The sequence below is a fragment of the Crotalus tigris genome, unplaced genomic scaffold (assembly GCF_016545835.1).
Source record: "Crotalus tigris isolate CLP2741 ecotype Arizona unplaced genomic scaffold, ASM1654583v1 scf7180000024340.7048381, whole genome shotgun sequence".
In the NCBI taxonomy this organism is placed as follows: domain Eukaryota; kingdom Metazoa; phylum Chordata; class Lepidosauria; order Squamata; family Viperidae; genus Crotalus; species Crotalus tigris.
This window is the reverse complement of record NW_024100510.1, coordinates 3,115,997-3,131,409: the sequence shown is the minus strand read 5'-3', so window position 1 is coordinate 3,131,409 and position 15,413 is coordinate 3,115,997. Positions and strand designations below refer to the sequence as shown.

Here is a 15,413-nt window from a genome sequence, read left to right as displayed (position 1 = left end):
GTTGGGGTTTTTCTTGACTCAAGCCTTAAACTACATGGAAGAATATGGCTGAGAAATATCCAGCGACCACGGCCAAATAAGGATTGTACAGATGGCCCTAGATGGCAACGGTGCTGAATGGGTGGTGGATCTCCATGACATCGATGCATCAGAGCTGCAAAATTTCAACCAATTCGTGGCAGCTCTCTGGAGACAATTTGAAGATCCTTTGTAAGGTCCCAGCAAAACAGTAATTCTCACACGAGGTGGAGGAAAGAAGATGGTAAAGAAGAAAGCTCTGGAGCTTGTCCCTCCCGAAAGGGGATTGATGTATCCGAATTTTGAGATGATGAAAGCCATCCTAAAACATACAATGTGCAAGAGTCCTTCAAGGAACTGAAAGCACAGCTGAAGGAGCCATCAGACTTGGCAAAGTAGAGGAGGGAAACGGATGAAGAATTAGCGGCAATTGATGCGATGGCAGCAGCAGCCCCCCCCCCTTCAGCAGCGGCACGATGGACCAAACTGTCCCAAAGACCCAGAGCAGCCATACCCCAACCAGCAGAGATGAAACCAATTCCGTTGGGGGTGAAATTCGACAGAAATCCCAAAAGATTGGGATTCTTCCTAGCCTAGGTGTTCACATACATGCAGATATATGGAAGAACACTACCTACGGATGAGGAGAAAATCAGAGTGGTCACCCTAGCGCTGGAAGATGCAGCAGTTGTCTGGATGGTGACCCCCTACAACTCTCTAGAGCTGAGAAATTTCAACTGCTTCATGGCAGCCCTACAACATCATTTCGAAGACCAGCTGGCAGACAAAGCTCGCAAGCACATGAAGATGTTGAAGCAAGGGCAACGACCAGTAGCTGAGGAATTCCGGGAGTTGGCCAGCTGTTTAAACTGGCCAGAGGACATCCTGGTGAGTTGTTTCCAAGATGGACTAAATGAAGACCTGTACAATACCTGTGTGGCCCATGGGGCCCCAGGGCAATTGTACAATTGGTGCCTCTTAGCAGAAGAGGTGGAAATAGATCACCATAAGCACCAACACCACCTGGTGAACCCATCTTCAAGCTAAGACCAGGGAAGAGAGCTGAGACGGGCGATCATCACTAACCGTCACTCCTCTTCACTGCATGCTTCAAGTGTGGGAAAGAGGGGGCACTGAGCAATCAACTGCTGCAGCAAGGTACCAGCCAAGAGAGGGTACCGGCAACCCACCAGTAGACCTACAAAATCAACACCACACCAGAGAGCCAGCAATGATGTTTGAGGAGACTGTGGAACTCCTCCCGAGCTTGGTGGTTGGAGGGTCAAGTTCTGGCTCCTGCAAACAATGATTCTGAGGCAGCCGAGAGTGACTATGAGAATGACACTTGGTAAGTGGCTCAACTGAACTGTCCATACTGAAGAGAGTAAAGCTAGCAGCTTTATTGCACTCAGGCTGCACCTGTTGTTTGGTCAACCCAGAGCTGGTAGGGGAAATGGGAATACCCCTCAGGAGGCTAAAGACCCCAATCATTTTTTGCCAGCTTGATGGGTCCGTTGCAGGTGGGGTCCCTGCCAGTTTTGCTACCAGACCATTGCACATTACCATGGGAGACCACTCAGAGACTTTAGCATTTGTTGTGGCTCCTAGCATAGAGTGGCCATTAGTATTAGATTTGGCATGGCTAAAGAAATGAAACCCCATAATGGATTGGAGAGAAGGATGTTTGAAATTCCTGGAGGGACCCCTAACCCTATCCAAAAGAAAAGGCAGAAGGCATGGACTACATCATGAATTAACCTCCGTCCTCAGCGAACAGCAATTGCAAAGCCTCCCACTGGAATACCAAGACCTAGCTGAAGTGTTCAGTGAACAGAGGTCGGATGAGTTTCCGCCCCACCGGCTGACAAACTGTGCCATTGAAATTATCCCAGGGGAGTAAAAAGTTTATAAAATTTTCAATTAAAAAAAAAAAAGAAAAAGAAATTATCCCAGGGGTGAAGCTTCCAAAACAAAAGATGTACTCCATGACCCCAAGAGAACTTAATGAAGTTCATAAGTTCATTGAAAAGAACTTAGTGCAGGGTTTCATCCAGCTAGTAAAACCCTGGGTGGCAACCCCCATGCTATTCAGAAAGAAGAAAGGGCCGCTTTGTCTCTGGGTATATTATAGAGGCCTGAACGCTGTATGCATGGAGAATCTATACCCCCTCCCCCTCATGAAAGACATGTTAGCACACCTGTCAAAAGGATTTGTGGGAGGCATATTATCGCATAAGAATATGGGAGGGGGATGAATGGAAGCTGGATTTGTGGGAGGCATATTATCGCATAAGAATATGGGAGGGGGATGAATGGAAGACTGCATTTAATTGCCCCATGGATTGTTTCCAATTTAAGGTGCTACCTTTTGGACTGTGGGGGGGGGGCTGCTGTTTTTATGCAATTAATTAATGAAGTTCTGCATGAGCACCTCTACAAAGGGGTTTTAGTTTACCTTAATGACATCTTAATCTACCCAGAAACCAAGGCAGAATATATTAAAGTAGTTAGAGCAGTATTGAGTAAGCTGCGCTCTGCTAAGCTATATACCGAACTCTCCAAGTGTGAATTCCACAAGGATCGTATTGACTATTTGGGCTACCGCATTTTCAGTAAGGGTGTCGAAATGGACCCGGAAAAGGTACGAGCTGTGTTAGAGTGCCCCCCCCCCCCATACCAGAAAGCAACTGCAAAGTTTTTTAGGTTTCACAAACTTCTACCGGTAGTTCATTCCTTCATTTGCGCAAATCGCACTCCCCATCACAAATCTATTAAAGACTAAGGGACTAGACAAACCGAAACCCAGCCAACCATTGAAATGGACGGGGGAGTGTCAAGCCACATTCAAAAAGTTAAAGAGACTTTTCTCTGTGGAGCCGATTTTAAAGCAACCAGACCCAGAGAAAACTTTTGTTATTCAGGTTGACACTAGTGATGTGACCATAGGAGCTATCCTGCTCAAGAGGAATGAGGAAGATGAGCTGCAACCCTGTGCTTATACTTCTAAAAAACTCTCTGAAACTGAGCAGCACTGGGCGGCCTGGGAGAAGGAAACCTTTGCTGTGTGATGGACCCTTCTAACCTGGAGTCATTTTCTGGAGGGGAGCAAAATACCATTCCAAGTGTGGACTGATCATAAGAATCTGGAGGCGATGAAAACCCCTAGAAAGTTGTCCCCTAAATAAGCACGGTGGTCTCAACATTTCCACTGTTTTAACTTTACAATCCATTACCTCCCTGGGGGGAGGAACTTCCTAGCAGATGCTCCATCTAGAATGTCACAATATAACAATGTTAAATCGAAAGTAATCGAGCTGTTTATGCCTCCTAAGCAATTTGCGGCACCAGTCACTACCCAAGCACAAAGCAAAACCATGAGGCCAATAGCCTGAGCAGCGTGCCAGGAGTTCAAAAAAGCACTAGAGATTGATGAGTGGTTTTAGAGTCATAAGAACTTATGCTTAATCAAAGAGGACCTGGCCTGGGTTGGAGAGAAATTATACATGCCAGCAAACTTAAAACTGAGAATAATGCAAGCTGGGCACAATTCTAAGACTGCAAAACTCTACATCTACTAAAAAGGCAATTTTGGTGGCCTTCTTTGAAAAAGGACATAGAAAGCTATGTGGTGAGCTACCCCATATGTGTGGCAGCTAAGGGAAGATGCCAGGACTTTTACAGCAAGCCCTTCAGCACCCTGGAGAGAGATCTCTATGGATTTTATTGTCAAAGTTTCTGAAAACTCTGGAAATATAGTTATTTGGGTGGTTACAGACTTGTTCTCTAGACAAGGCCATTTCATTCCTTGCCCCAAAATCCTAATAGCCAAAATGCTAGCTAAATTGTTTGTGCAACATATCTACCACTTCCATGAGGCCCCACAATGCACCATATTGGTCAGGGGGTCTAATTCACTTCTAAGTTCTCGAAAGCTTTTCTGGATCTTTTGGGTTCTAGTCAAGGACTCTCATCTAGTCATCATCCTCAAACAAATGAAGGGACAGAACAATTGAACTCAGTTCTAGAACAATACCTTAGATCAGCAGTTCTCAACCTGTGGGTCGGGACCCCATTTGGGGTCGAATGACCATTTCACGGGGGTCGCCAAACAACGCAGTCCGCCATTTTTTCCCCTTTTTCCTTAGCTGTGCTACTCCTTTTTATTCTATTGGCTTTTGAAAGCCAATAGAATAGACTCTCTTGAATAGAGTCTAATTCTATTGGCTTTCAAAAGCCAATAGGAATTGTCCAGGCTGTCTCTGCCCTGCTGAGCCCGCCAAAAGTCCCAGTCTGCAAACGGTGCTGCAAGTTGTCTGCAGCGAAGGCGAGCTGCCTGGAAGTTTCCACCCCTCCCTGCTGAGCAGCTACTAAAAATGTAAGTAAAAGAGGGCCAGGGGTGGGAGATGGGAGGCTGGTGGGCACAGGGAGGGTTGCTGGCACGCTTGGGGCCCGGCGAGTGCCTTACCTCCCTTGGGCTGGGCCAGCTGGTGGCCCAGCCGATGATCAGCCTGCGCCATCTCTGTCTCTTGCCAGCTACGCTTCAGCCAGCGCAGGGGGCAGTACCACGCATGCGCAGCACTCCCAGGCAGGGAAAGTTCTCGACTTACGACCAGTTGGGTAGTCCTCGACTTACGACCGGTTGGGTAGTCCTCGACGTACGACTGGTTGGGGTCACGGCATTAAAAAGGTTGAGAACTACTGCCTTAGATGCTTTATCAACTATCAGCAAGATAATTGGACTGATTTGTTGCCTTTTGCAGAAGTTGCATATAATAATGCAGTACATTCGAGCACTGGTTATACCGCTTTCCAGGTTGCCAATGGGCAGACATTTGTCTCCATTCTGGAGTTGCCCTCTAAAGAAACTGACATCCCCTCTTTGCAAGAATAGATCAAACAATTACAAAACACTTGGCCAGTAGTACGTAAAGCACTAGATGAAGCCAGAACCGCCTATAAAACCCAAGCTGAGAAAAAGAGGGTAGAGAAAAAACCTTTTAGGGTTGGAGATAAAGTTTATCTATCTACAAAATACCTACAATCCTTGTAACTGTCTAAAAAGTTAGGGCCTAAATTTGTAGGACCTTTTCCTATTAAGCGCATTAACCCAGTGACGGTGGAACTAGAGCTCCCTAAGAGCCTAAGACATCCATCCTGTCTTTCATTGTAGTTTACTCAAACCTGAGATTATGTCTACTCTTAGGCTTCCGGCCCCTCCCATGCCTGTATCGGTGTGGATGGAAGGAGAACAACATTTCGAAGTATGTGACATTCTTGATTCTCGAAAACACCATGGTTCCACTCAATATTTAGTAGCTTGGAAAAACCTTTCCTCTGCACAAAATGAATGGGTGTATATAAAGCATATTAGAGTTCCCAAGTTACTTAAATGGCTTCACGAGAAGTATCCTGATAAGCCTGATTGATGTGACTGTTTTACCTGTTTTCCTCCCTTTCCCCTTTCTGTGTTGCAGGTGGATTTCCCATTTTTCTAGAGGATCCTTATGTCAGGCCCCAAATAAATTGTCTCTTCATTTATTTTAGCTTTGTAGCTTTTCTTTGTAGCCTGCTATTCTGTTGGGAGGGGGGAGCATTGGGAATGCTTTGCACTGTCTGCTTTGTTGCCCTTCTCCCAGGGGAAGGAATGTCTCACCCTTATCAGAGAGACCATTTGTGCTTGGAGCCAGAAGAAATTGAAAATGAGAGAGGTCTTGAGGAGCCCACTAAAAAGATCAGTTACCAAAACATGATGCCACGAGGCTACGGATTCAAATGAACACTGGGACACTGGGGGGAGGAGTATTGAATGCTACTTTTAATATATCACTTCATAGGTTTTTCTCTCGGATCTCGCTTTGATTTCCTGCTGTCACTAGTCCTTAATAAAAGTTCCTTTTGAGACAAAGCCTGTTTCAAAGTTCTGCTTTTTGGGGTGCTTTAGCTGAGGTAGGTCCTTACAGGGACTTTTCCAAATCTTAACTGAAATATCTCATTAACCTAAGATGTAAATGCAGATGGCAGAAATGCAGAAAGAGTATTTTAATAAGTTGCAACTGGATTATCTAATTATTTAATTGTAAAGGAAATAATGTGGAAATAATGCAGCTATTTGGCAGGTTGAATCAAAGTCACTATCATTAAAAGGGCTGTCAACTGAGTTCTCCAATTTGCTATTCTTGGTTGGTTGAATGGTCATAGAAAAAAAAATCGAAGCTTGTAGAAACCAAAACAAAAATTCTTTTTAATAACTCAGAAGCCGTCTACAATATTGTCAAGGTCAGTTGTGAATAATTTTATCATACAGAGCGACATCTTCTTTTCATTATTCTTTTTCTTTTAAAGCAAATTATAAGCTTCAATTGCTCTATTCCAGTCATAAACCTCTGTTAAATCTATTAAGTCCAGTTTTCTGTACAAGGTCACTCTTCTATTATTTTTCATATTGTGAACAGTTGTTCAAATGTTCACTGAGAGGTTTAATACATTCCAATATGGACATTGTGTGTGGGGGGGAGGGGAAAGAAGTATCTGAAAATATATCCCAGGCAACTCCGTCTAGATAGAAGAGTTGTGTTTCGCAAAGAGACTGCCTTAATTAACTCAGTACTGTGTAACTGAGGCTGAGTATTTCCTCTAACCCTTTTAAGATTCTGTGATTGCCACAAATCAGCATTCAAAATATCATTCTGATCTCCATCCGGGCTTCCTTGGTCTTGTCATCTCACAGGCCTTTTTATTTCCAGCCTCTACAGAATTCAGTTTAGTACATTTGGCCAAATATATTTGCCAGTTCTTGTGAGATACAACCCATCCTGGGCCAGCAATCCATTAACAGCTTGCTGCGTTGAAGGAGCTTTTCTTTCTTAGCATTTTGCATTTAATTTTCCTGCATACTTTGCAAATCAGTCTTTGTATTTAAAGTACCACACATTTTCAAAAAACAGTTTTGTTTATTTTATTTGTGAACTCACTTCATTTAACCCTTTGGATTTCAATCACATTATCTCTCACACATCAGAAAAGATATCTATAAGTCTGGAATTTTTTTTCTCATATTTAACAAAGCAAAAATAACCCTACATTGCAATTAATTCAAAACATCATTACATAGGCATTTCTAATTATCCATTTTGCAAGGAAAACAGCTAGTTGTTCGGAGCATAGAAGGCAAGGAAATTAATCCCTCTCTTACCTATCATGTGAAAACATTTTTGTGCTATAGCTGGAACAGAGTTGTTATTCTGTCAATTGCAGAGAAATGTTAATACAAAAGTGGACCATTCACACTGGAATTTACTTTATGTGGTGGAATGTTCACATCATCAACCATTGCAGTTCATTGTTCACAGCATGTCTAAGCTTTTTGTAATCCCGTTGTAATAAGGAATCATATGTTAATAACATTTTTGCTAATTCAAAATGAGCAAATGGTTTAATAAAAATTATATTCATATAGACACAGGTTATCCTAATAGAAATGACAAATATTTTGGCAAAGATGATTTCCCTCAAAATAAAATGAGAACAGCAAAACAGCCATATCAGCCTACTTAGTAACTGTTATGTAACACAGTAATAATAATATTAAAGATTTGTGCTATTTCGGATAGTTTTCTATCCTGTAATCTTACTTGGATCTACCTAAGAAGGTTACTTGCTCCAAGGATTATACAATCAGCCAGAGGCATTACACAACAACATGCTTCCCCCTTTAAAATTTTATTGCTAATGACAGTGCAGGTCTCTGAGACAGAGAAATGAGGAAGGGGAGGGAGAAAACAGAGCAACAAACACTCCGTATCTTGGAGAAATTCAGTGCTTAAGAAAATTAACTGAAAGTAACCCTGGATGGACTGACTTTTTCTTCTCTGAAGAACTTTTATTTAATTTAAAATAAACCAAAAACAAATGGGGATTAGCCGTGAAATTCAAAAGGGGGAACTTTGGTCAGTTTAAATGAGTTTTTTTATATATAACAGACAGACTTTAACTGGGCTTTCTCCCCCCCTCCCCATTTAGACGTAACAGTAAATCCTGACAAAGAAATCCAAGCATCTTCTTCTTTTAACCCAGTCAGAGATGTGCAGAAGATAAAGGAATGCTGGTCCCACACTTATTTCTGCTCACTCATACAGCAATAAACAATGTTTGGGTTTTTTTTTTCCAAACAAAACTTAAACAACAGTCTGTTTCAAGCCAGAAATTGCAGAGAATTTATAGTATATTTTAATTAATCTTGTACACAAAAAGCATTATTGGGAATATCAGGGTGATTCACAATCAGGATTGCCAATCAATTAAGGAAAACAAGTCAGTACAGGTAGTCCTCGACTTACAACATTTCGTTTAGTGATCGCTCAAGTTTCAATGGCACTGAAAAAAGTGACTGTTTTTCACATTTACAGTTCAGACGCTTGGCAAGTGGTTCATACTTATGATGGTTGCAATGTCCTGGGGTATGTGATCACTTTCTGCAAACTTCTGACAAACAAAGTCAATGGGGAAGTAACTTAACAGCCAGGTTACTAACTTATCAACTGCTAACTTATTCATTTAACAACTGTTGTAATAAAGGTCATAAAATGGGGCAAAACTCACAACAAATTTCTCACTTAGCAACCAAAATTTTGAGCTCAATTGTGGTTGTAAGTTGAGGACTACTTTTAATCCTATGAAATTAATTAAGTCTTGGTTTTTATTGTGCTACTGAATCAGTTATCAAAAAAACCCAACACTTTTCCTTGTTAGCTTTTTAAAAAGATTAAATTAAAGTAACACAACTGATATTATGCTTGGCTGGTCTCAAAATACAGGTCAATCAGATCTATGTCATCAGCTCAGATAGCAAAATGTGTTATGTTGACAAAGTTGGCAGTCCTATCTCTCATCTAATTTACTTTCCAATTGTTTATAATTTGGCTTTGATCATCAGTAATATATTGTAATGGGAATATTTATGTGATGAAGTTTTCAGCATGTGAATGTAGCTATTTCCTATTTAATTCAAATTACAATTCTGTCATTGTCATTTAAATGTGCTACATAAATAATTTGCTCTTGCAGGCCAAATTTTTGTCCTGTCAACAAAAACATTTATCACTATTATGCCTATTAGTCTTTTTAAGTGAACTATTTTTCCTTTTAAAAAGGTAGTTCTTTTTATCTGCAGTTTTTTATATCTGCAACTAATAATTAGAGATCCGATTTTAATAGTTGCAGAAGGTTTTGCATATTTATTTTTTGCCACATCTTGTTACTTTATGCATGCACTTAAAGAAGAGGTGCACTTTGCACATGCATAAAGTATGTTATTTTTAAGGTTAGAGTTAGGTCATCTGTGCAAAATACCTGTGTTTGTTTTTTCTCCTTGATAAGATACAATGAATTTTGATAGATCATCTCAGCCATGAAGCTTCATGTAACAGATGGCTTTCTGTAGAGCAACTCACTTGGCTGCTGATGGAGATGCCACATGGTTCATGCTGACTTCTCCACCCTACATGATGTTTTTACAGTCTCGATGGAGAGGCCTCTCTATTGTTTCATCAGTGTTGTCTGCAAACCTCTTGCAACATCAATAAATTGCATCATTAGTTGCTAGTGTTGCCCACCAACTACTCATTTGCTATTAGTTTGCTTGAGAAAGATACAGGAGCCTAAAGTGAAGAGCTCATAACTGGGTGGACCCAATGAGATTTGTTAGGACTGAGCAAGGATCGAAGGAGCACATACAGATACACTGCACAGATGACTGTTAGAGGAGGAAGAATGGATATACTCATGGGAGGAAGAGATGACCATAGAGTCTAGAATCCTTCCCCATGCCCGCCCAAATTCCCACAGAGTTCAGATCTCTTACTCTTTGTGATTTTCTTGTCCACAGTTCTATAGCAGAATGGAGAGGGTCCTTGTCTTGAGAAGGCCATGTCTATTAAATACTGCATAAGGCTTTCATGGACATGCATATACCCTTCCTTGGTGTTTGTATCTATCAACACAATACAATATAGAGTGTTATATCCAGGCTCTATTCATAGCTATCTCCTACATATCCTCACATGGATATTGAAAAATACCTATAGTTATGTGATCTTCAATATGAACATTAACTGAAATTCCTGGCATTGAATTAACATGTCACCATAATTTTTTTTCAAACTGAAGAACACTCAGAATTACCAATGTTAAGCCTACATGGCATACTTTGCCGGAATGGAATTGAAAAGATCAAACTCTAATTTTTATTTCATTGTTATTAATTTTGTTTTAGCTCTACAGTTAGATTTCTTTATTACTGAAATAAAATCCTAGCACAATTTCATGTTTATAACTACTTCCTCTAAGCTAGAGGTGAGGTATCAATCAACTGAAACTGGGTAGAAGAGAAGGCTTGATGGATTAGTTAGAACTCAACACAAGGACATATGCACATTGCATTTCAGAGTAAGCCTTTACAGCTAATAGTCTGTGCAGCATCCTCACCCTGAGGATCCTCTAGGGCAGTGTTTCTCAACCTTGACAATTTTAAGGCATGTGGACTTCAACTCCCAGAATTCCACAGCCAGCAATGCTGGCTGTGGAATTCTGGGAGTTGGTCCACATGCCTTAATATTGTCAAGGTTGAGAAACACTGCTCTAGGGCAGGGGTGTTAAACTGCCAGCTCACGGGCCGGATGCGTCATGCCGAAACTGCGCCCACCCCATTGCCGGCAATGGGAAAAAAGTCGCGATACATTGCGACACGTCACGTGACATTGTGAGTTTGACACCCCTGCTCTAGGGAGTCTGAAGACCTATGCTCAGCATAAGTACCAGTTCCCTCTGCCAATACTGCTGTCTCTGAGGGATCCAGACACATACAAACATGCTTATGGATTGGGTACTTCATAAATAAATAGGTGCTCAACATTTATTCCTATTATACAAGATCAATCAAAACTACATTGCAGAATAATCTGGATAGGTAGTTTTATATCCACATGTTTACAGTCACAGGCAGCATAACCTCATAGTTATATACAGTTTGGCAGAAAATAAGTTAAATCTTCAAAGAGCATATAATTTAACTTAGAATAACCTTTCACTCGTTTAACTGTTGTGGTGTGCATGTGCAGTAGGTTTTTGGCAAATCAGCATGTTTCTCACAAAGGAAAAAGTGTTCTGAACTGGCCACCACATTGACAATGTTACTGTGGTAATTTAGAAGGTTCCTGTGAAACAAAGAACCACCTACATCTAAGCTGAAGTCTATACTGTATTAGTTTACAAATAATTTCCAGTTTACAATAATAAAAACCAATAATGTCACAATGTATATAAACACTAATTGAAGACAAGTATTTTAAAATGGAATATAAAGTAGCATGTTAAAAACTATCACATACACACAGCGAAGACAAAGATTTTCAGCAGCTGTGTTTTAAGGGTTGGGACAGAAGCAAGAAAAAGTGTCTAACACCGGTCCAGTTTTGTAATTTCTATCATTGCTATGATATTAATCAATTTAAAAATAAAATTCTAAAAGTGCATATATATTTTTTTTTCCTAAGGCTCTGAAAATAGAACACAAAGTTAAAGTACATACTAAATGGCATGTAAAAATCCTATCCAACATGCATTACATATGCATCTGACAGCAATTCATTAAAATAATTGTTAAAAACTGTGGATGAATTATTGAAAAAAAAATTGCACCAAGATTTTTTTCCTCCAAAGATAAAAGTCTTGAGATAGTAATTTTGTTTTGATTCCAAACTAGTGCCTATATTATCAGTTTTTTCTTTAATTTGAATTAACAAAACCAAAAATAATTAATCACAAGTTAGTTCCCCAAATCACAAAAGTTAAAAAGCTGCTGTTATAGATGAACAGATGAAATGTTGATACAGAAACCGGACCTTTCATCAGAGTTCCACAAAGTGCAAACCATCATTCAGACAACCAGGGAAAACTGATCCTGCTCTATAGGCTTCTCCACCCAGGCCCCAAGGCCAGCCTTCAGAAATGCTTTAAACAAACACTCTTTGGCAGTTTGATAGTCCACAGCTACCTGTTTTGTTTCATGATATATATTTGGCTTATTGACTTTTGAATGAAGACTGGCAGGAAGCTGGATAAATCAAAGAGAAAAAAAGAGATATTAATCTAAAGCACCACCTTGATTGCTCTAAATTCTTGTGAACTGAAACCCAGTAAACTGATTTTTTTTAATAAAACTTACATTAGAATTAATCTCTAAATCAACACCAAATACCCCATGTCCTTCCTCCTATTTTGTAATTCTAATATTAAATTGCAATGCTTTCAAACCCACAAATAAATAGCATGTGTTCAAACATTAACATAGAATCTTACTAACAGAAAAATCATTTGGACTTTAAAAATCCCATCCTTTTCCAATCAACTATTCATTTCTGTTTCATGGTTCAGTCCCCTTTAGTGAGGGCTATTGAAAGCAGAGCAATCCCAGGCCAATGCTGGCTGTGGAATTCTGGGAGTTGAAGTCCACATGCCTTAAAATTGTCAAGGTTGAGAAACACTGCTGGCCCAAAGGTTATTTGAATTACACTCAGCAGGATGAAAACACCTGCATCTCACAGCCCATTCTTTTCCTAGAGAGAAAGGGCCCACCGAGCTACAGCCATGCCCAGCCATGCAGAGGCAGGTGCTTTTGAACTAGGTAAACCAGTATGATGGAGAAAGAAAACTCTTTTCTCCCCAGAAATTTTTATGGATTTTTTAAAATTAGGTTTCTTTAAATAAATATTTTCAAGTGCTCACAGTACATTGCAGTAGTCACCTTCTCTGTTTTAAATAAATTTCCTCTGCTTCTTATTCTTGTATTTTATTCTCCTCAATTCAATAGAATAAAGGGAAGAACTTATATCAAGTGCTCTTGTCCTTTAGTAAGATAACTTTCCAAGAATGAAAACAGAATTTGATTTGGGGAAGAAGCTGGCAAGTAAAATCCTGAACTCAAAAGAGGATTAAGTCTGGCAGGGGATGTGAAGTAAAACATTAAAAAAAAAATAATAATCCCAATTCAACCCTATTGGAGAGGTGGCTGGACAGCAATTCAAAATGTTACTGGCTATTCATTCAAAGCTCTCCTCCCTCCTACATGACCCAGAGACGAGATACATAGCCTATCCTGTACATAAACATGAACAGAAAAAACACAATGGAAGACCAGGAACACCCATATAGACCCAACCTAGATATGTTTGTTACAAAGGATAATAGTCACTGCTGGTAAAAAGGTTGGAAACAATTTTAGAAGCCATGCTCTACATGTTTTTCTCTTGTTCGTAATTTTTGTAAATGTTATTACATTTTGGGAGGAGGAGGAGGAGAAGGAGAAGGAGAAGAAAAAAGGAGAAGAAGGAGGAGGAGGAGAAGGAGAAGACTTTCTATTCTTATTAGAAATGAATATGTGTAGATTAGAATTCCCCAAAGTGCTCAGTATCAACTCGCAAGGGTCCATAGGACTAACCAAGCAAGCAATGTTATAATTAGTAGTATTACTATTAGTAGTGGTGTACTCTTTGTTAAAATAGAATTTATGAAATTATTTTCATATAATATTTAGGAGCCGATGAATAAGCTCAAACTTCATAAAGAATTTGAGGACCTTTGATGTAGACTTTTTTTCCTAGATCATTTAAGCCAAATTCTTAACATGGCAAAGCTTTTCCTCTGTCCTATGAGATAAATAGGCGATAAGAAAAGAAATTTACACCATGGATAGGAAAATTGTGGCTCTGCACATGTTGTCACATAAAATTTTCCTACATTTCTTATAATTGATGAGGCTGATTGGGGCTTCTGGAAGTTTAGCTCAGCAATAACTGAATAGCAAGTAATTCCCCATCAAAGAAGGCAGTATGTCTTGGTTCTATTGTTTATTATTTCCCGGTTGTTCTTGGAGCAGCAGCAACAATAAAATCATATTTGATGTTCCTCGGAGTTCATACCTTGAAAACATTCAGCTCTCAGAGATAAAATCCTATAGTAAGTCCAATAGCCATAAAGTAACACTGGACTGTCTATTTTTGAAACCTACCTTTGTATAAACACGCATCCAGCGAGTATATAGTGCATGCTTACAAAGACGGGATGCACGACCAAGCTCATCCTTGCCTGTTGTAGCATTAATAACTTCCAGCCCAGCATCCCCAACTGTCCAATTCACACTGAAATTAGGTGCTTTTCCTGGCTGACGGGCTTCAGCATTGCTAATACCTGAAATGACCAAACAAAAATATCATCAGTATCTGAAGAAAAAATTAGGGTGATACCAAATAGATTGTAGATCTGTTTTAGAGATCAAATCATTTCCAATGTTTAATAAAAGCTAGTATATAAGATCAAGCATATGTGGGCACAAAAGCAGTTATAATGTGTTGCTCTCCTATTAACTATGCTTTCAGTTCTATATATTAAGAGGAAAAAAGTACACTATCACTTTTAAGAATAGATTAAATGTATTTACTATAATATATATTTGATTTTCCTGGTGTTAACATTTTTAATTACAATTTTCAGCAGGATGGAGTTAGCAGAGATGGCTAAATTGGCTGCTTCGATAAAAGAAAAAAAAACAATTACTGTTGTTTCTGCTTGGAAACCGCTTCTGGGCTTTGTGCTTGAGGTAGAACAAAATGAAACTTTGATTTTAGGTTTTACTGATTAGATAGATCTGTTGTTATAAAAATGGCTAGTTTATACTATTTTGGAAAAGTAAAAAGTTGAGGTTCAATGTTACTATCTTATTCTACTGCACCAAAGGGAGTGGGAAGTCAATGCTTTTTATTTATTTTTCCCTTCTTTTCTACACTTTTTTCTTCCCTTTTTCCTCCCCTATTTTTCCTATTATATGCTTTTGTATTTTATATTATAAATTAATAAAAAGAATAAAACAAAAAAAAGACTTAATGGTGGAGTTTTATCTAATGTATAGTTTCATGGTTCTTTGGAAAAAAGCTTTTTTATATAATACAGCCATTTATACAGCTTGTGTAAGAGATTACTAGTCTACTTAAATAGGCTTCTTAGGTCTCCTGGTGAACATTCTCCATTTAAGTACTAACATTTTATTTTTCCTCAGCAATGGCAATTTTTAACAAAAAGCAGCCCTTGGCTCTAACAGCAATCTTTTCACTCACTTCGCACTATGTTCTTCAGTTATCCTAAAACAAACCACAACATTATTCAGTGTGTGGCTCAGTTTTTAAATTAATTAAAACTTTGAGCAACATTCCTTTAATAAGGCATAGATGTTTGCAGTCATGTGCAAAAACAATAGAAGGCTCTCTCATGCCCATCAATTTCACCATGTTTATCCCTAGTTTTGTACTAAACCATAGTCAATAGCAACAGTCTAGTTCAGACATGTT

At 39.3% G+C, this 15,413-nt stretch overlaps 1 protein-coding gene across 10 annotated transcripts in view; it reads right to left on the bottom strand.

Annotated features, from left to right (window-relative positions):
* Positions 1 to 15,413, bottom strand: part of ADARB1 (adenosine deaminase RNA specific B1) — a 111,451-nt gene that overhangs the window by 13,711 nt on the left and 82,327 nt on the right. For 7 of the 10 annotated variants that reach the window (XM_039326374.1, XM_039326376.1, XM_039326381.1 and 4 more), the window contains 2 exons: positions 14,081 to 14,259; positions 10,675 to 12,127 (listed from right to left, as the gene is read on the bottom strand). In XM_039326374.1, coding sequence (XP_039182308.1) covers positions 11,951 to 12,127; positions 14,081 to 14,259 — 356 coding nt within the window. In that variant the 3' untranslated portion in view covers positions 10,675 to 11,950. Of the gene's footprint in view, positions 1 to 8,561; positions 10,007 to 10,674; positions 12,128 to 14,080; positions 14,260 to 15,413 lie in introns of those variants that run through there. The other 3 variants (XM_039326375.1, XM_039326377.1, XM_039326383.1) reach the window with 3 other exon arrangements.